This window comes from Scyliorhinus torazame, chromosome 9, assembly GCF_047496885.1.
Source record: "Scyliorhinus torazame isolate Kashiwa2021f chromosome 9, sScyTor2.1, whole genome shotgun sequence".
In the NCBI taxonomy this organism is placed as follows: domain Eukaryota; kingdom Metazoa; phylum Chordata; class Chondrichthyes; order Carcharhiniformes; family Scyliorhinidae; genus Scyliorhinus; species Scyliorhinus torazame.
This window is the reverse complement of record NC_092715.1, coordinates 272153681-272175136: the sequence shown is the minus strand read 5'-3', so window position 1 is coordinate 272175136 and position 21456 is coordinate 272153681. Positions and strand designations below refer to the sequence as shown.

The 21456-nt window shown below is 46.4% G+C and overlaps 1 protein-coding gene across 8 annotated transcripts in view; it reads right to left on the bottom strand.

Moving 5' to 3' along the window:
• Positions 1–721: 721 nt before the first annotated feature.
• The window catches only part of cntln (centlein, centrosomal protein), a 725020-nt gene continuing 704285 nt past the window's right edge, over positions 722–21456 (bottom strand). For all 8 annotated transcript variants that reach the window (XM_072517511.1, XM_072517513.1, XM_072517506.1 and 5 more), the window contains exon 27: positions 722–1414. In XM_072517511.1, coding sequence (XP_072373612.1) covers positions 1313–1414 — 102 coding nt within the window. In that variant the 3' untranslated portion in view covers positions 722–1312. The remainder of the gene's footprint in view (positions 1415–21456) is intronic.

Genomic DNA, 21456 nt, shown 5'->3' with positions numbered 1-21456 from the left:
CGCAGTGCGCACGCCTGCCCGATCATCGGCGCACATTCGCAGTGCGCCTGCCTGCCCGATCATCGGCGCACATTCGCAGTGCGCACGCCTGCCCGATCATCGGCGCGCATTCGCAGTGCGGCCGCCTGCCCGATCATCGGCGCGCATTCGCAGTGCGGCCGCTTTTTTCAAAAACGGTCGCAGCCTTTTGTTTTACAAGTTCGGGGGGGTTTTATTCATTTATTTTATTCATTTAATTTTTTTTTACAAGTTCGGGGGGTTTTATTTGATAAAATCTTACAGGAAGAAAATGCAGAACTTTGGACAGATGGAGACTCCATACTTTCCGACACCAGAAGGCTTCACCTTCATCCAACAGGTTCCATTGGAGGAGCGGGTACGAGGGCCAAAGGGACCCAAAACCATTTCCTCCATTTTTGTCAGCAGCAAACAAGGTAAGAGAAAATGGTGGGTCGCGCAGGTCGGCCGGCGTGGGTCGCGCAGGTCGGCCGGCGTGGGTCCCGAAGGTCGGCCGGCGTGGGTCCCGAAGGTCGGCCCGGTTGGGTCCCGAAGGTTGGCCGGTTGGTAAAAATGGGTCCCCGGAAAAAAAGTTTGATGAATAGATAACAATTTCATAAATGTGCAAATTAGTATTTGAAGTTAAAGATGTTTGAGCACTTTACACAATTTAGCTTAACAAATTAAAACTTTTGCATGAAAGAATTGATTAGAAAAGACCAAAAAGATTTAACTTAAAACTTTATTACCAAACCTGTTTTCTTATCGCAAAATGAGTCACAAGATAACTTTTAACAATAAAATCTTAAACATTCCTTGTTAAATGCTTATAAATCCATTGTTTCAAGTGTAATCAAAATCTATGATAAAATATTTGTCAACCACACCGTAATTTGATGTATAAAAATTGTAGTATTCACACATAATTAATTTGAAAAACAACATTTATTGAACAATTTATTTTCTTCAGGTCATCGCTAAACTCTCGCAGCAATTAATCAAAAAATACATTTTTAATGTGTATCAAGAAAGTACTCTAAAGTATTGAATATTTATTGCTGCTGCCCAAATGTGATGAATAATTTTAGCTGTGATTTGGAAATGTCAGTGATTGTGTTTTATAGTTTATTGTATTATCTGCATTTCGAAAGAAAAATATCCAGTCTAATGAGAAACGTTTCAATTACTTTTCTGTTTATTTTATATAATCATGTTGAAATAATAGAACATTGCAAAGCGTAATTGGGTTCAAATGACACACTGGGACTTGGGTCTGTTTGTAGCTATCAACCATGGATAGTGTGACAGAGGGGTGTCAGCTTACTTCTTTTGAAAGCAAAACATATTCTTCCGCCAGTTTCTCTTTTTCAGTTATCTTTTCCAACACCACTTCTGTTAAACGCGAAGCACAAGGAAGCTGCAAAATTAGAGAGAATGCACTGAAGCAACACATTTTGCAAACCACGTAATTTAATCAAATGCAACAGCCTGTCTCAGAATAATAATCAGACAATGACAGAAGAACAAGACAAGGACACTATATGCACCACCACTGCCATCAACAAAGCCAATGCCCTGGATATCAGGGAAAACAAAATGCAGGCCAAAATTATTTTCCGTCCCAATTCTGCCTACATTGTAATTACTTAGATCTACACAACCACATCATCTTTTACAAACTTCCCAAAGGATTTCAGTTCCCAAATATTTGCAGTGAGTCAGTTATTAAAGACAGTAGCAGCCACTGAGGCATACTTCATTTCTACGGTCAGTTTTTAGTACATTTTAAATGTACAACAATTTTCCTTTGCAAGTTATCTAAATGCTTCATCTAATTACTTTTTTAAAAATGGTCTCAGTTGTATGAGCTATCCAACACTTACAAGAATTCTACTAAAATTTAATCAAATAAAATAATAGCCACAAAACCATCCAACATTAATTCTACCAGCCTGTAAAAATTATGTTGGAGCCAATCTAAATTTTTTCCCCAATAACTTTTATCGAATGGCAGCTCCATTATTCACATTGGGGTTTGCTGCTAATTCTTTCTCAAATTCGGCTGTAACTCAATATAAGTCACTGAATTGATTTATTTCACAATGAATTGACACACAAACCAAATGTTATGATCAGATTCACTGAATTAGATCACTACACCTTATATCTTCATAATGATAAAAAACAAAGGACATGCCATGCTTCCTCACATCAGTGGGTATTTCTAAATGTTTTTTTTTCCAAAAATTATTCGTCAAGTAACTGAAGGAACAGTACAAACATTTCGAGAAAGCCATCATTCAAAGTGCAGTGCTATTCAGGTTCTCTACTTACACACGTTGCAGTCCAAGGTGCTTCAATACAGTCAAAGCAACATCACAGACACTTCAAAATGGTCATTACAAATGGTGCTAAGGTATTTAAGATGGGGTGAGACTCTGAGCGTTTAGGAAGGATCTGACAGGAAAGGCCTTTCTCACCCAAGCTACGTCTTGGTGCTTGTTTGAAAGTTTGGGCAATGAGGCATTCTCCCAAAAGACCTTGACCGTCTGCTCAGGGAACCATCTGACAGAGTCCACCATCTCCTTTATCTCCAGGACGTGATGTGCAGACCACAGCCTGATGGATCTGTGGTGAAAGGTGTTTCTGTACATCAGTGGCTATTCTAAGTTGAGGTGAATAAGATATCTCCTAACAACACACTCTCATATTTCAAACTTCTTTACTACTTCTTAAACTTTCTCTTTAACAATGTTGGACATCTTTCCTTGAGTGCCATGCTGTTGTACGTACTACATCGACCAATTCTGGAGACTAGCAGCCTGATCCACAAGGACTCCGACAAAATGTTGGATCTGAAATTGGGCTACACCACTTTTCACGTGTTCCCGTAAATAAGGGCTTTAATGTCTGTTTCATGACCTTTTTTCTAAATTGGTAAACAATCAGCAGACTGGATGGGCCAACTGGCCTCCTGCTGCACTGGAGGGATTCTATGGATTCTAGCTGCTGGGTTTACCTCAGTCATGAGTCTGCAGCAGCCCAAACAAAGTTAACGTAAAAAAAAGGCATGCAGAGGTCATTCAGAATTAATTTAATAGTCAGATGCTCAATTTAATTTTGGCAACACTTTGATTTTCTATTATGTATGGTTGAATAGCAAAATGCACAGTAATTTGGGAAGCGCTGGTTAAGTTGGTTGGACCATCAGTGGAACCTAAGGAGCTGGGAAATGCAACAGTGCCACTACTGGCAGGAGGGTGCAATTGTAGCATGACATGTTTACATAGGTAGATTCCATTCTAAATGTGGGTATAAGAATTTATAACAGAAAATGTTGACTACGGACACAAGATGCATAATATTAATATTTAATTGGTTAATGGAGTTGTGCATATTAGTGTATTAAAGCTCAATTCTCCACTACTCATTAGCAAGTTTACAACATTTAAATTTGGCTTTAACTAGTATGTCTTTCATATTAACTCTGAAGGATGGTTCTATAATAGCAAAATTAATAGTGCCTTTGTGAAATCAGAATAGCTTCGAGCACAAGATTAGGGACTGAATTCTCCATTCCTGAGACTAATTGTTGATGCCGGCGCAGTATCTGTGGACTTTCACAACAGCAAAACTGGTGCCACACTTGGACTGATTCTGCTATTAAGGGACTAGCCCTTGCCAGCGGTATGCTCCACGGCCCCTGCCGGTGCCTCCATAGGGACTACAATGGGCATTACCCTTGAGTGGGTACATGATGCCCCACTGGTAGGTTGCAGCCAGTTGGGTGGTCTGGGGTGTGTGGCGGAGGGTGGGGCTGAGAGCTGGGATGGGGGCACCCATACGGCTGGTGTCACTCTGTAGAACGAGGAGCAAAGGTGTGTGGTCTGTGGGGTGTGCAGCAAGGTGGCTGCTTTGCAGGCCGCAGTAATGGCGGTCCGAGCCTGGACACTGTCCCAGTCCCCCCGTCAACAACACCCCGACCCAGCCAGTGTCCTGCTCGGCAGCCCGCAGTCGCTCCTCTCTGTGTCCTAGCTCCTCTCTCCCCATCAGCAGCCATGACGCCAGTTTCACGATTTGTAAAAGCACAAGTGAACTGCACCGTTGGAAATTCGTCCCATTGGAGGCGGAGAATCGTGGAGGCCCCGGAGAAAACCGGGTCAGGCCCTCGAATGATATGCAAACGGTGTATGTGGGTTTCCGGAATGCATTGGTGCCGCTGTCGAGGCGATGGAGAATTGTGATTTGGCGTCAAATCAGTGCCCGCCGCGGTTGAGGCGAAGGAACCGATTCTCCGCCAATCACATTCCCGATTTTGGTGTCGGACGGTGGAGAATCCCACCCTCGGTGTTTTTTTGATTGCTAGAAGTGATGTATCTGCTGATGTGTAAAGGATCTGCTGTGGTTAAAGACAGACTGCGCCTTGTCAAACAGCAAAGCATTTCCTTGTGTATAAATCATCAACATTTTCATTCCTAAGAGGCGACTCAGCTTGAGACATAAGACCATAAGAACTAGGAACAGGAGTAGGCCATCTGGCCCCTTGAGCCTGCTCCGCCATTCAATGAGATCATGGCTGATCTTTGTGGACTCAGCTCCACTCTCCGGCCCGTACACCATATCCCCGAATCCCTTTATTCTTTAGAAAGGCATCTATCTTTTTCTTAAAAACGTTTAAAGGAGGAGCCTCAACTGCTTCACTGGGCAAGGAATTCCAGAGATTCACAACCCTTTGGGTGAAGAAGTTCTTCCTACACTCGGTCCTAAATCTACCTCCCCTTATTTTGAGGCTATGCCCCCTAGTTCTGCTTTCCCCAACCAGTGGAAACAACCTGCCCGCATCTATCCTATCTATTCCCTTCATAATTTTATATGTCTCAATAAGATCCCCCCCGCATCCTTCTAAACTCCAATGAGTACAGTCCCAGTCTACTCAACCTCTCATCATAATCTAATCCCCTCAACTCTGGGATCAACCTAGTGAATCTCCTCTGCACTCCCTCCAGTGCCAATATGTCCTTTCTCAGGTAAGGAGACCAAAACTGAACACAATACTCCAGATGTGGCCTCACCAACACCCTATACAATTGCAGCATAACCTCACTAGTCTTGAACTCCATCCCTCTAGCAATGAAAGACAAAACTCGATTAGCCTTCTTAATCACCTGTTGCACCTGCACACCAACTTTTTGCGACTCGTGCAGCAGCCCACCCAGGTCCCTCTGCACAGCAGCATGTTTTAACATCTTACCGTTTAAATAATAATCCATTCTGCTGTTATTCCTCCCAAAATGGATAGCCTCACACTTGGCAACAATGAATTCTATCTGCCAGACCCTAGCCCATTCACCTAACCTATCCAAATCCTTCTGCAGACTTCCGGTATCCTCTGCACTTTTTGCTTTACCGCTCATCTTAGTGTCGTCTGCAAACTTTGACACATTGCACTTGGTCCCCAACTCCAAATCGTCTATGTAAATTGTGAACAACTGCGGGCCCAACACTGATCCTTGAGGGACCCCACTAGTTACAGGTTGCCAACCAGAGAAACATCCATTTATCCCCACTCTCTGCTTTCTGTTAGTTAACCAATCCTCTACCCATGCTACCACTTTACCCTCAATACCATGCATCTTTAGTTTATGCAGCAACCTTTTGTGTGGCACTTTGTCAAAAGCTTTCTGGAAATCCAGATATACCACATCCATTGGCTCCCCGTTATCTACTGCACTGGTAACGGCCTCAAAAAATTCTACCAAATTAGTCAGTCACGACCTACCCTTTGTGAACCCATGCTGCGTCTGCCCAATGGGACAATTTCCCTCCAGGTGCCCCGCTATTTCCTCCTTAATGATAGATTCCAGCATTTTCCCTACAACCGAAGTTAAGCTCACTGGCCTATAATTACCCGCTTTCTGCCGACCTCCTTTTTTAAACAGTGGTGTCACGTTTGCTACTTTCCAATCCTCTGTGACCACCCCAGAGTCTAGTGAATTTTGATAAATTATCACTAGTGCGTTTACAATTTCCCTAGCCATCTCTTTTAACACGCTGGGATGCATCCCATCAGGGCCAGGAGACTTGTCTACCTTTAGCCCCATTAGCTTGCCCAATACTGCCGCCTTAGTGATTACAATCATCTCACATGAAATGAAAGTAAAGTCGCCACAGTCCCAGATGACCAGAGGCTGCTTTCCCCTTCGAGGGGGAGAGCTGACTGGTGGTGATTTAACCTGAGGGTCACCACACCTCAGACGAGGGGCAAGGTTGAGAAGGTGGGGTCTTCACGGATGAGCTCAATTGGTCCAGGAGATGAACCCGCGCTGCCGGCCTCTCTCCGCATCACGGACCATCTGTCCAGCCAACTGAGCTGAATAAATCCCTCATGTTGGAATCTCACTAAACATTCCGATGGAAATAAGTGCAACACCATTTTATCAATGAAATGAAGTTCAGTTGACTGGTAAATTATTAGCTAATCACTTGCTACGTGATCTGCAGAATATGAACAAATGGTGTCCTGGATTCAAAATGGACTGGCTGCCTGGAATATGGTCAGGATACCAGTACTGGCTGAATATCCAGAAAACATATTAAAACAACAGATATCTGGGTGCATAATACACACACACAGGGTGGCGTGTTCCTCCCCCTCCCCAGCGGCAGAGGGCAGCTCGGCAGTGGCTGGGATCCTCTGGGCAGTGGCTGGGATCCTCTGGGCCTGCCATTGACAAGGGGGTTTCCTGTGAACGCGTCCCTCACCACCATGAAACCTACGGGAGGGAGGGGGGGCGTCGGCTGCAACGTAAGATCTCGCCGGCGTGAACGGCAAGAAAATCCTTCTATGGAATGTGAACATTCAAAAAATGTTTTGTTTCTGACAAGATAGGAATATGTGAAACTGGAGGAGGCCTTTCAGCCCCTCGAGCCTGTCCTGATATTCAATTAGATTGTGCTCAAGTGGCACCTAAAAGTTAATTTCCTGACTTCTTTCCACAGCCTGTGATACCAAAACTAATAGAAATGTTCATTTCAGTTTGAAATTGTCAATTGACTCCCAGGGTAGAATTTTACATTCACACACTGGAGCTCAGGAGGGGGGAGTAGTAAAATCCCCCAGGTCGCTTTCCCACCAGCTTCCTGCCCATCCCCAATCTGTCCAGAATCTCATGTGAGACAGGCAGGTTGTTGAGTGGCCAATTTGTCACTTAAAGGCCACTTTTCACCTGGCCACAACTTGCGAGCTGTCAGGAGGGGAGGGGGTCACAAGGGGGTCTCTTCCCACCTCCATCGTGAAATTCCACACCTACCCGGTCTTGCGGGCCCCAGTACTTAGAATCTGGGACAGTTTATTATCCCAGCAGGCGTGGCTGTTCCCAGTGGTGCTGTTGGGAATACTGCCCTGCCAGCCCATCAGATGGCCCGGAGGTGATGGGCATAAATCTCACCTCCAGCCACTCAATGCTCTTTGGAGTGTTAAATTTCTGTGGGGACGCTGGCACCAGCAGGAATGCAGACCCTGCCAACTTTTCTGGTGATGGGGCGGGAGACCCCATTATCCTAAAACATCCTGCTCCCAGAATCCACAACCTTCCAGAGGAGGGAATGCCCGATTTCCGCAGCCATGTGTGTGAAAAAGTGATTTCACTCCCAAATGGGCGAGCTGTAATTTGCAGATTCTGTGGCCGTATTGTGAATTCTCTGGCCAGGAGTAACAACTTCTCTGCAACTTTCCTGAGAGAATCTTTACAGCGTTTCAAAGCCTCAATAAAATCACCCCTTCAACCTCTGAAGCCTTTCCACTTCTATAAATCTGTCTTGGAAAGCATAATTTCAACTCGATTTTCTGTTAACCTTAAAAATAAAGTTAAAAGTCAAATATAATCGGAACACTTACATAGATAATTAAGCAAAAAGATTTCAAGTCAAAATTCTATTTGCCGAATCACCTCCAGAGGGCAACAGACTGAAGTAAATAAGATAAGAAAGCAACAGTTCCACGTTACAGACCACAATGTGAGTAATTCCATGTGACATTCTGTCTTGGGGTTACATTCCATTTCTAATACCCTTCACAACAGTCACTCCTGCTAACGACTTATAGATGGAGAAAGGAATTTCATTAAGTCTCAGCGTTCATCATTAACATGACCACAATTGCTTATATACCAGCTCGCTCACAAATAACATACATCAGCTCGTGGTAAAGGTATCTGCACAGCGACTGAATGATAGCATCACCTTGACGTGGTCGGTGTCACAGAATCCAAATAATAACAAACAATAAGTGAATGAAAGAAAGTCTATTTTCAGTTGGACATAGTGTGCATATCTTATTGGACTATTTCTGGTTTAATCATCTTCTTAATGACGTGATTTGCAATAACACTTCATCTTTCAAGTGCTATTCACCCTTGGTTGCCAGATCAATAAAGTATGTTACTGTTGTCTCCAGGGCACATCCACATTACAGTAATTTGCTCTTTGTTCCTGAAAATAATGTGTTAACAAGATTTTTTTTCACACAGGTTGTGCTATTTATATTTATATTCTTGACGCTCTTTGCAATTATCATTGACTGGCTGAGTACTACAACAGCTGGAAGAGGGCGATCATATTATTCTGCTTCTCTTTTAATTGATCATGAAAATTATGCAATGCTTGAAAGCAAAATGCCCTGAGGAAAATAATGTGAAAATGCAGTAAATTCACAAGGAGTCATTGCAACATTTATTCACTATGATAGCCACCCGGCAGGAATTTAGGTCATCTTATCAAGTTATTTTAAAACATAAAACATACTTTGAGAAGATTTAATTGCTGTATGGTTGCCAATATTGTGCCAGAAACATTTTGTATAGATCCAGTGTGTAAAACATGCCAGGACCCAGAAGGCTGATCACTTATTCCAGAATACTTCCCCAAAAGTGCCCTCTCTCAGATTCACAAGATATGTAGTCAAACATGAGAGGAGGAGGGAGAGGAGATGCATTGAGAAGAGAATGGGGAAAGGAAGATGGGAGGGAAGCACAAGGAGAAGGTTGGGTCTAACCCACTGGGAAAGCAATGGAACATGCACTAGGTGGGGCCAGGGGGAAATCAGTGTCACACGGAGCAGCGAATCAGTATCACACTGGGCAGGGGGGGGGTGGATGAATTGTCAGGTGGACTGGTGTGTGTGTGTGTGGGGGGCAGTGTCACATCCACGGAGAGGAGAGGGTGAGAAACATAGTACATAGGAGCAGGAGGGGGCCATTCAGTCTGTCGAGTGTGCCGGATAATTCATTAACCCTGTCCTGTCCTGTTAGAGGGAGATCCTCTCTCATTCTTCTGAACTCCAGCAAATACAATCCTAATCGACTTAATCTCTCCTCGTACTGCAGTCCCACCATCCCAGGAATTACCACATTCCCTCCGGAGCAAAAACATCCTTCCTCAGAGAAGGAGACCAAAACTGTTCACAATACTCCAGGTGTGGCCTCACTAAGGCCCTGTATAATTACAGCAAGACATCCCTGCCCCTCAACTCGAATCCTCTTGCAATAAAGGCCAACATACCATTTACCTTCTTTACCGCCTGCTGTACCTGCGCGCTTACCTTCAGTGACTGGTGTACAAGGACACCCAGGTCCCGCTGCAATGGGACCCCAGCTATTCACAATATATATTAATGATTTAAATGAGTGAATTAAATGCAATATCTCCAAATTTGCAGATGACACAAAGTTGGGTGGGAGGGTGAGCTGTGAGGAGGATGCAGAGATCCTGCAGTCTGATTTGGACAAGTTGAGTGAGTGGGCAAATGAATGGTAGATGCAGTATAATTTGGATAAATGTGAGGTTATCCACTTTGGTAGCAAAAACGGTAAGGCAGATTATTATCTGAATGGCAATAAGTTAGGACAGGGCTTGCCATGCCTCCCGAGATCTCACGTGTTCTAGCCAGACGTCACAATCTGAATCCGGTCCATTGTGGCGGCAACGGTATTTTGCAAATTTTCATATTAGTCTCCCTCTATCTGCACTCGCCAGATCTATCGCGACCCTGAAACCTACTCCCTTTGCCTCGCAGGCCTCGGGTGGGTGCTGTTCAGTGCTGCTCCCCACAAACGGGAACCAGAAAGAACGGCACTGGCGGGGAGGGGGGGGGGGCATGCACCTTGGCACTGCTGGTCCAACTGGGCACCTTGGCACTTCTCGTCCAACTGGGCACCTTGGCACTGCCACTTGGGTGCCAGCCTGGCATTGCCAAGGTGTGCAGGTGACATTGGTAGGGGCAGTGTCAGGCTGGCAGTGCAAGGTGCCAGGCTGGCATATTTCCTGTGGCAGGGATCGGGCCCGGGGGTGCCTTGTGCGTATGAGGTGCGTTCCCACTCCCACCCCCGAGCACCCCATTATAGGTGATTTGGGGGTACGGGGGTCGAGAGATCTGGTTGCCATCGGGCAAGTGGTGCTCCTCAGTGCAGGAAATGGGGTTTAGTGAGGCCTCGGTGGGAAGTTCCCCGCTGAGGCCCCGAATTGCGACAGAGTCCCGAATGTTTCTCGGCGTTGCCGGGATCCACTTGGTGAAACGTGCTCATCACGGGACTCTGTTCCAATTTGATTAGACCGCACCCACTATCTCGAAGTTCCCTTGTAAGACATGGTATGGCCACCGTTCCCATTTTACTCTTGCACCAGACAGGAATAAACAATTGTTGCAATTCACCCATGCAGACTCATGCAAAGGGTCACATACATTGCTCACTAAGGGAGGGCTGATGGCAGGTTCTGTTGGTGGGGGAGGAAGGAGTGTTATCTGCACTGTGGTGTACAGAACGCTATTTTTAATCTTGTTTTTGATTGCTCATGGCATCAGTTTTATTGCGTTTTTTGATAATGATATCTTGCCCAATGCTGTTCTCCAAACTCACAGATACTGGGGTCTCGCCAATGTTTCCGATAAAGGGAGGGGGTGGGGTTTTCACTGTCTGGAAGGGAGGTACAGCGGAAATCATCATTACATTGAGAAAAATACTTTAATATGTGCTCGGGCTGCTGTAACCTGTAGGGCTACAGAGTGAGAGGTGACAGTGGGATAAGGCTGGATAAGTGATTCGCAGATACCATGGGCCACATAAGCCACTCTCTTTGTGCTCTAATTTTAACTGGGTCGAAAGAAAATGGATTTTCATCCAGAGTTCCTCCCTTGGACAAAAGGGGCAGTGACGAAATGCCCACTGAGTTTATATTGCTGCTGAGAATTTTTAATTTTACTGTTATCTTTGACAAAGACAGAGTGACTTGGTCAAATGCACATACTGCTGTGCGGCATTGCTAAGCTGTGTGTGGCTTTGTGAGAGGGAACATCAAACTGATGTTTCAGTGCGTCATAGATGCCACTTTCACTGGAAGGTTATGGAATATTTACTCAGTCTCCTGCTCTTTGCCATTCGGAATATTTACTCTGCAGTGTGCTAGCGCTAGCTACCCATAGTGGTTAAAGAAGCTCCTTTTCTGATCTTATCTATTAACAGACAAAGATACAAGCTGAATTGCTCATACATCAACTCCTAAAACACACTATATATTGAACTCATCTGATAAAGAACCATAAATGAGACCAACCAGCTGATTCGGAAAGGACAGTGGAAGCATTCATCACAACATGTCTGTTGCTGATAATATTTTATTTTTAAACCCTTGCAATAGCATTCATTTTCAAAGAAAAGTGAATTTAGAAAGACCGCTTGGGTTTATTGAGGATATCCTGAAAAATCAGCTGCAGCTACTCTGAGGTCCCTTTGTCATTTTCTCATAGAGCGTTGTAAATAGCGAAGGCATGTTTGGGTTGCTGGTGGGAGCTACAATTATTCAGCTGGATAATTTAATATTCAAAAAAAGCACAAGTGAGATGAAATTACAAGTCCATTACAACATGAATTCGGCAACCTGGATACCTATCACTCCCCCATCGTCAGGACTGCACGGCTGGAATGGGATTTTCTTAAAACAACGAGAAAAGCAAATTATTTGCTCTCATGGTTCTGAAGGTTTCAATTGGGAAGGTAGGTTTTTATTCACTGAGGACAGCGTGATTACCAGGGAAATATGTTTCAGCGTACAGATTTCAGAGAAAGTTAGAATGAAGTTGAGTATTGTTCTGGTATACTGACACAAAACAGCAAGCTCTGTGACATCACAATTCCTTGATGTTGGCCAATCAACATAGATTGCATAATGTATATAAAGCAAAGAATATTTTAAACTTAGTCTTCTAAGCTTCAACTCAAATGGGTTGGTTTGAAAATAATCTGCAACGGGTGGCTTTATTTTATCAAAACGCAGTCATATTAATAGGCAATTGTTGAATATTCGTCATCCCGTTCTCAGTCATATTATTAAAAGTACAGATATGATAGATGATTGGCAGAGGTTAATCAAAAAAAAGGAGCATTACTCTGGGGAAGACAACTTTCTAGAACTTGCAGAAAAATTAAGCAAAGAAAATTTAAAAAATTAATTTAAGACATGGGCAACGATGGCTCGGTTAACATTTATTGCCCACCTCAAATTTCTCTTGGGGAGCAGGTGGTGAGCTGCTGCAGTCCAAGTGGTGTCGATACGCCCACTCCGCTGTTCGGGAGGGCACTCCATGATTTTGACCCAGCGACAGTGAAGGAACGCCAATTTATTTCCAGGATGGTAATAATAATAGCTTGTCACAAGTAGGCTTCAATTAAGTTACTGTGAAAAGCCCCTAGTCGCCACATTCCGGCGCCTGTTCGGGGAGGCTGGTACGGGAATTGAACCCGCGCTGCTGGCCTCGTTCTGCATTACAAGCCAGCTGTTTAGCCCACTGTGCTAAACCAGCCCATTGTGCGTGGCTTGGAGGGGAACTCACCTTTGTTCTAGGTAGTGGAGTTTGTGGGTTTGGAAGGTGCTGCTGAAGTAACTTTGGTGAGTAGTTACAGTCAATCTTATTTATTGTACACACTGCTCCCAATGTGCGTTGGTGGTGAAGGGAGTGATTGTCGAAGGTAGTGGATGGGGTACCAATCGAGTTGTTTTGTCCTGGGTGGTGTTGAGCTTCTTGAGTGTAGTTGGAGCTGCGCTCATCCAGGCAAGCGGAGAGTTTTCAAATTTACTCCCGACTTGTGCCTTGGAGATGGTGGAAAAGCTTTCCGGAGTTAGGAGGCAAGTCACATGCTGCAGAATTCCGAGGGCCGGATTTTGGTTACCAAGGCAAGTAGTTCAGTGGGAAGGTTCCTGACTCATGGCTCCACCTTAGCACAAAGAACCCTGAAATGTGGGGTTTTCGATCCAGGATTGGTGCAGAATGAAGACGGGCCAGCTGACCCTGGAGACATGCTATGAGTTCATGGGGGGTGGGTGAGTGCCCGGATGGGGCTGGTTGAAAGGCTCGCCTCAGTTCTCTGGGACTGAGTCATAGTTGTTTGAGAAGATTGTAGGCCTTCGAGCCGCCACCCCTCCTCATGCCGCCCCCCCCACCCCCCCCTTACCAGGCTCCTCATACTTTCCATAACAATTCATTCCAGCTCATGCCCCCCACCCATCCCCCCTCATACCCTCCCCGCATTGCCAACCTACCCAGTATCCACCATAGGGAGATATCAGGAATCATGTGGAGATGAAAATAAAACTTCTAACAATGTAATCCAGGTCTCACTATGGAACCCGGCACATCTTTGGATTGTGGACATTAGAACCACAGACGCAGGGGAGAATGTGCAAACTCCACACGGACAGTGACCTGGAGCCAGGATCATACCCAGGTCCTTGGCGCCATTAGGCAGCAGTGCTAACCCCCCCTGATAAAATTGTACTTCATGAAAGCATCAATCCTTTCAAATCTCAAATGGTTAATCTCTTATTAAAACAAACTTATTTTCATGCCCCTTATCTTTTAATGGCCTCTTTAAACTTTCAATCAAACATGAACATGGAAACCTGCTGTGATAATTGTAGCTTTTGAAGCTCAGCCAAGCATTCATAATGAATAACCCCGAGAGAAATGTCAATAGATAGCTCCATCAAAACAGCCCAGCAGAGATTTTTTAAACAATCACTGAAACTGTAGTTTTAAAAAAAAAACGCTAAAGAACTGGGAATAAAAATAAATTTTGATCATAACCGTTAAACAGATCTTGGGCAGGATTCTCCGTTCGCCGATGCCTAAATCACGGATCGTGATTGGGCGGAGAATTGGGTTCGACGCCGAAATCGTGGCAGGTGCCAATTTGACACCAAATCGCTATTCTCTGTCACCTTGACAGCGGCATCAATACGGTCCAGAACGCACATACAGTAAACACCGTTTTGCATATCATTAGCGGGCCTGACCCGGTATTCTCTGGGGCATCCGCGATTTTCCGCCTCCAATGGGCCGAGTTCCTGATGGCGAGGTTCACTTATGCTTTTAAAAAATTGTGAAACCGGCGTGGCGGCTGCTGAGGGAGACAGAGGGGGGGACGGAAAGTGTCCAACATCACCAGAGTTTGCTAACAGTTGTGCCGCTGGCCGGGGGCTTCTGCCAGAGCCAGGGGGAGTAGCGGGGGGTGGCCAGGAGGTGGGCTGTGCGGTTGGGGCGGACAGGCACGAACACCATTGCAGCAGCTGGCAAGGCAGCCATGCAGTTGCGCAAACCGCTGACTGCCCGCTGTGAACTTAGTGCCACGCATCGTATAGGTGTCTCCCTGGGGCACTCCCCTGGGTGCCCTCTGACCCCAAGCCGACCCATCGGCTGTATGGGCACTCCAACATAACCAATGCCATCTTGTTGTCTGGGGTGAGTGTGTGTGGGGAGTGTAATGTGTGTGAGCGGCTGCAGCTTGTCAGCCTCCCGAGTGTCAATCACGGACCCGGCGAATCCCGCACCGTTTCCCATTGGAATGGATTGTGTTCCACGTGGCGCCGGTGCTGCCCCTCCACAGTCGCTGAATGGGTCCAGGTTCGGCGCCAGTTTTGTTGTCGTGAACGTCCACGAATTCTGTGTTGGCTCCAACACAGTCTTAGAAACGGAGAATCCTGCCGCTTAAATTATGTAGAAAGAGTATTTATGTGGCAGGTTCAGTTAAGTTTCTGGTCAAAGTGGTTTCGGTTGGGGGGGGGGGGGGGGTTGTAGATGACCAGATTACTTCTTGCCGATATAGTCAGTGTTTGGTACTTGTGTAGCACAAATGTTAGTTGCCACTTAGCAGCCCAAGTAACAAGGAAGTTAGACAAAGGAGAGCCAGTGGATGTGATTTATTTAGATTTAAAGAAGGCCTTTGACAAGGTGTCACTTGGGAGATTGTTAAATAATTTAAGAGCCCATGGTGTTAAGGGTAAGAGAGTGGGTCTTTTTCAGGATGGCAGCCGGTGACTAGTGGTGTGTCTCAGGGGTCGGTGCTGGGACCACAACTTTTCACAATATACATTAATGATCTGGAAGAAGGAACTGAAGGCACTGTTGCTAAGTTTGATACAAAGATCTGTAGAGGAACAGGCAGTATTGAGGAAGCAAGAGGGCGGCAGAAGGACTTGGACAGGCTAGGAGAGTGGGCAAAGAAGTGGCAGATGGAAAAGTGTGAGGTTATGCACTTTGGAAGGAGGAATGGAGGCATAGACTGTTTTCTAAATGGGGAAATGCTTCGGAAAGCAGAAGCACAAAGGGACTTGGAAGTCCATGTCCAAGATGTTCTTAAGGTTAACGTGCAGGTTCAGTCGGCAGTTCGGAAGGCAAATGTAATGTTAGCATTCATGTTGAGAGGGCTAGAATACAAGACCAGGGATGTATTTCTGAGGCTATATAAGGCTCTTTGAAGTATTTGAAGCAGTTTTGGGCCCCGTATCTAAGGAAGGATGTGCTGGCCTTGGAAAGGGTCCAGAGGAGGTTCACAAGAATGACCCCTGGAATGGAGAGCTTGTCGTATGAGGAACTCTGGGTCTGTACTCATTGGGGTTTAGAAGGATGAGGGAGGATCTTACAGGATACTGTGTGGCCTGGATAGGGTGGACGTGGAGAGGATGTTTCCACAAGTAGGAAAAACTAGATCCAGAGGACACAATCTCAGACTAAAGGGACGATCCTTTAAAACAGAGATGAGGAGGAATTTCTTCAGCCAGAGGGTGGTGAATCTGTGGAACTCTTTGCTGCAGAAGGCTGTGGAGGCCAAATCACTGAGTGTCTTTAAGACAGAGATAGATAGGTTCTTGATTAATAAGGGGATCAGGGGCTATGGGGAGAAGGCAGGAGAATGGGGATGAGAAAATATCAGCCATGATTGACTGGCGGAGCAGACTCGATGGGCCGAGTGGCCTAATTCTGCTCCTATGTCTTATGGTGTTAAGTCTGAATAATGTCCTGATCTTGCTACATATAGGCAGATTGCTTCATTTGGCTTAATGCCAATGTCTGGTGAGTTCTATATCGTCACCACAACAGATATTTAAAAATTCTGAATAGTGCAGTGCTGAAATATTCTGAAGCTTGATTAGTACAGCTTTATCTATACCGCAATTAAATAATTTAATCACAGGAATATATTTTGAACAAAGGATAAATTAGTACAATCTTCAATATGTAGTTTAGCAAAAAGTTACAAGCACATTTAAAGCTCCTGATATAGCTAATAGGTTATAATTATTTGTGCATTGCAGCATAATGGGCTGATAGGATTCCCAGGGTTAACTTAATGCGTTTTTAAAATAGTGCCAGCTTAAAAAAATCAACCTAATTAATCATAATTGGGAAATGCGGATGACACATCGAAAAACCTGTCCCTTTCTAAACCCGTGCAATGTCACAAGGGAGTTTCACACTGCTTTCAAAAGAATGCATTAGTTTTCCAAATTCATTCCAAAATTCCAAGTGAAATTTTCTTAATCGACAAATATGTTTAATTTTAAAAAGCAACAAAATAATTTCCAAGATTTTCCATTCTGAACAAAATGTTCCTGTAAAAATGTCTGAAAGAATTTAGTACTTTAATATTTCTGACTAATTGATCTATAAATTCCAGTTAAGTATTGGGATCACAAATATAGAAAAACATACTAAAGCCAGGTCCACTGCTACTGATCTCTCTGTTAAAGCAATATCAATATTTAAAAACAGGGTTATCAGTGATTTTTTAAAAAACAGATAATTTTTGGTTCAAAGGTGACTAATGGAATTTGCCATCTGATGATTCGAAGCTCATACAAACCCCTCTAGTCATCGAGTTAAACCTTTGCTTCACGTTGCTGAATTCCCTCCTTTCGCTGAGCGTACACTTTGCAAAAAAAAAGACCTGGATGAAATTTTCTTGCACCGAATAATTTAATAAATTTACTCCTACGACTACAATGAAAGCAATGTGTAAACAAAATTAACTCTCTTAAAATATGCTGCATATTTTAAACTGGCCATCGCATAGCATCAAATTCCAAAGGAGTATTTATTATCTTCAATCGCTGCAGGACTGCAATAGCATTGAAGTACTTGGGTATTGGGAATTCTTGCTAATTCAGTGAATGCCATGAACAGCTTCATGAAGCTGTTGAAAGACATCCATTGGAGCAAACCACAAGTTGGAGAATTCCAACTACAAGTGATCACACTTTCTTCATTTTCAATATTTCCTGAATATTTCTAAATCCTTTGGATTAACAGCACTTGTTCAAAAAACTTGTTTGAAACTAATGCTGGTCTAAGATCATTTCCCTGTGTTTGGATTGGTCTTTATATGTGTATGTATCAAAGTCTTTCAGCATTTCCTGATGATCAGTTTATAAGATAAATCCCAATCTGGGGCGAAATTCTCCGGAAACGGCGCGATGTCCGCCGACTGGCGCCCAAAACGGCGCAAATCAGACGGGCATCGCGCCGCCCCAAAGGTGCGGAATGCTCCGCATCTTTGGGGGCCGAGCCCCAACATTGAGGGGCTAGGCCGGCGCCGGACGGATTTCCGCCCCGCCAGCTGGCGGAAAAGGCCTTTGGTGCCCCGCCAGCTGGCGCGGAAATGACATCTCCGGGTGGCGCATGCGCGGGAGCGTCAGCGGCCGCTGACAGTTTCCCGCGCATGCGCAGTGGAGGGAGTCTCTTCCGCCTCCGCCATGGTGGAGACCGTGGCAGAGGCGGAAGGGAAAGAGTGCCCCCATGGCACAGGCCCGCCCGCGGATCGGTGGGCCCCGATCGCGGGCCAGGCCACCGTGGGGGCACCCCCCGGGGCCAGATCGCCCCTGGCCCCCCCCCAGGACCCCGGAGCCCGCCTTGGTCCTGTTTTACGCCGGCGGGGCAGGCATTTTAGCGGCGGGACTTCGGCCCATCCGGGCCGGAGAATCGAGCGGGGGGGCCCGCCAACCCGCGCGGCGCGATTCCCGCCCCCGCCGAATATCCGGTGCCGGAGACTTCGGCAACCGGCGGGGGCGGGATTCATGCCAGCCCCCGGCGATTCTCCGACCCGGCGGGGGGTCAGAGAATTTCGCCCCTGATGTGGAATGCCATGGTGCACCGTTACAGCAAACCAATCAGCAGAATCGATCTTCACCAATCACTGACATCGATCAGCAAACAGGAACAAGCGCGGGCAACAGCACCAACCCACAGAATACTCCCATTTTAATTGCAGGAACTACTGTTCAGTAATCTCAGGCTTGACTAGAAAGTCAGCACAAACATGAAGGGACTGCAAAAGAAAATCCTCTCAGAATTTGAAAAGAGGAAGATTGAGTAACATTTGGGGGAGTACACTTTTCCAGAATTCTAGGTTTAAATCTTGCGGGCCACGTGGTAGAAATAATCATGAAAATATTTCAGGAAATAGTTGGAATATTCTGTATCTTTGACTATTTCCTCTCTTACATCTGAAGCATTTTACCAGAATTACATCATTGATTTGGCTGGATTCTCCATCCTGCGAAGCTCGAATAATGAGGCGGAGAATCAGCCATCGGTGGAAAATTGCGATCGGCGCCCAACCACCGCCCCCCTCCCGATGGTGCAGGGATCGAGGTGTATGGCCTCCCGCCAGAGGGAGGATGTAAATTAATGCAAATGGACTTAATGAGCCGGGCCCAGCACCCTATTCTCTGGTCCCCTCGGCCAGGAATCACGTAGGCGTGGATCACTTCTGGTACTTAGCAGCGTGGCCCTGATGTGGTGGACCTCGCAGTGGGCCAAGGGGGGTAACTCCTCAGGGGTCCCAAAGTTCATCCGAGAGCCACCCCCTGCCCCCCACAATGCACTACCTGAAGTATGAGATTGGAAGGCACTTAGCTCTCTTACAAACATTGGAGTTTCACCACTTCAAGTCTCTGACCCACGGAGGGAGGTGAATGAATCTCGGCTGCAGCTGGTTTGTGGAAGCTGTCAATCGCAGCCCACTACCAGAAAGTTCTGAATGTCTTGCAGCTAATGGATCGGAGGGGTCTAGACACAGGTCACAGCTGTTCACCCTATTACAGGGGTCCCAGTGGGGGGCTCTCCCTATTGCATTTAAAAAAAATGTATTTTATTACAAACATGTATCAAAACAGGTTACAGCGAACAAACACCCGGGTAACATACTTCCCAACAATCGGCTGTACAGTCTGAATAGATTTTCCCCCTTTTTCACACCCCCCTCCCCCGCGACGAACAGACCCTCAAACAGACCCTCTACCCCCTGAAAGAACCCACTCGTTCTCGCCTGAGTCGTATGTACCCTGTGCACCACCTTCTCCTTGCACAAGAGGAGTTCCGTTTACCCTACTGTTATAACCTGCCTACTGACGATTGGCTGGGGACTAATGACTATCCCACAATCCTATGGGAGTATGAACTTCCCCAATGAGGGGGCGGAGAAACTCCTACTATAAATAAGCTGGCCAGTCCAGGAACCAGCAGGAAGGAGAAGGTAGCAAGGGAAGTTACTGCCACTGTTATGAATATATTGTTATAGTAAATAAACGTTATTATTTTGTATCCTTAAAACTCGTGCTGGATTCTTCGGGGCCTTTACAAAACTGGCGGCGAAGGTAAAAGTGAATAGCTGTCTACACTGCTGAAGCCACCTCCCTGGATTTTTGTTGGATACAGGTTGGAAGTTGTTTTCTATTATACCATGCCTCTGTACGGACGTTTGGATGTTTTTGATGCTGCGCTGGAAAGCTGGAACCAGTACACACAACGGATGCGTTACTATTTCCGGGCAAACAATATCACCGAAAACGAGCGCCAGGTGGTCATATTGCTCACCGCCTGCGGCCCGCATACGTTTGGGGTGATTAGGAGCCTTACGTACCCAGCTGCGCCGGACACCAAAACGTTTGACGAACTTGTGAATATAGTGGGGCAACATTTAACCCAACCCCGGCCACGATAGTCCAGCGTTACCGGTTTAATACCGCTGAGAGGACCCCTGGAGAATCCCTTGCCGATTTTTTTATCCAGGCTACGCGGGATTGCGGAGTACTGTGACTATGGTGAGACCTTGTCAGAAATGTTACGCGACCGTTTGGTTTGCGGTATTAACAATGCGGCCACCCAGAGAAAGTTGTTAGCGGAGCCAACATTGACTTTTCAACAGGCAATACAAATAGTATTGTCCCGAGAGAGCGCAGAGCGAGGAGTACAGGAGCTACAGGGAATGGAAGTGCATGCCTTGGGGCGCAACCCTTTCCGCCCAAAAACGTCCCCCCGCACTCCTGCGGTACCTTGGGCGAGGCAACGACCAGACCGACGCCAGTGGCCATCGGACATTCCTCCCCGAAGGGAGCCTTCTCCAGAGCCAATGGATGAGCAGCCATGTCCGTGTCAGACTTGTAGGCGCCGACCCCGTCGCGGACGGCGGTCCTGGGGACGCCAGAGGCGCCGTCGTTCTGACCGAAACTGGGACCAGCCCAGGGGCCGTAACTGGGACCAGCCCAGAGGCCGTACCTTCCATGTGGATGAACCTGCGGCGACCACTCCTGAGGACGTGGAGACGGAGGACGACTGCCTGCAGCTGCATTGTGTGGCAGCTCCCCGTGTGGCCCCCATTAAGGTGACAGTACGGGTCAATGGCCACCCGCTTGAGATGGAGTTGGATACTGGCGCAGCGGTCTCCGTGATCGCCCAGAGGACATTCGACCGTATCAAGCAGGGTATACAGACCCTTACACTAACTGACTCACAGGCCAGGTTGGCCACCTACACGGGGAACCACTGGACATTGCAGGAACTACAATGACCCCTGTTGTCTATGGACGCCAGGAGGGGCGTTTCCCACTTATCATAGTGCGTGGCCATGGGCCCAGCCTGTTGGGTCGGGACTGGTTGCGCCATTTGCGGTTGCAATGGCAGCACATCCTCCAAACAGTTTCTGGAGGGTTGACTGAGGTGCTAGGACGATACCCAGAGGTATTCCAGCCTGGTCTGGGGAAAATAAAAGGGGCCGTAGCCCGTATCCAAGTTGAACCAGGAGCCACGCCGCGCTATTTCCGGGCGCGCCCGGTGCCTTACGCTTTGCTTGAGAA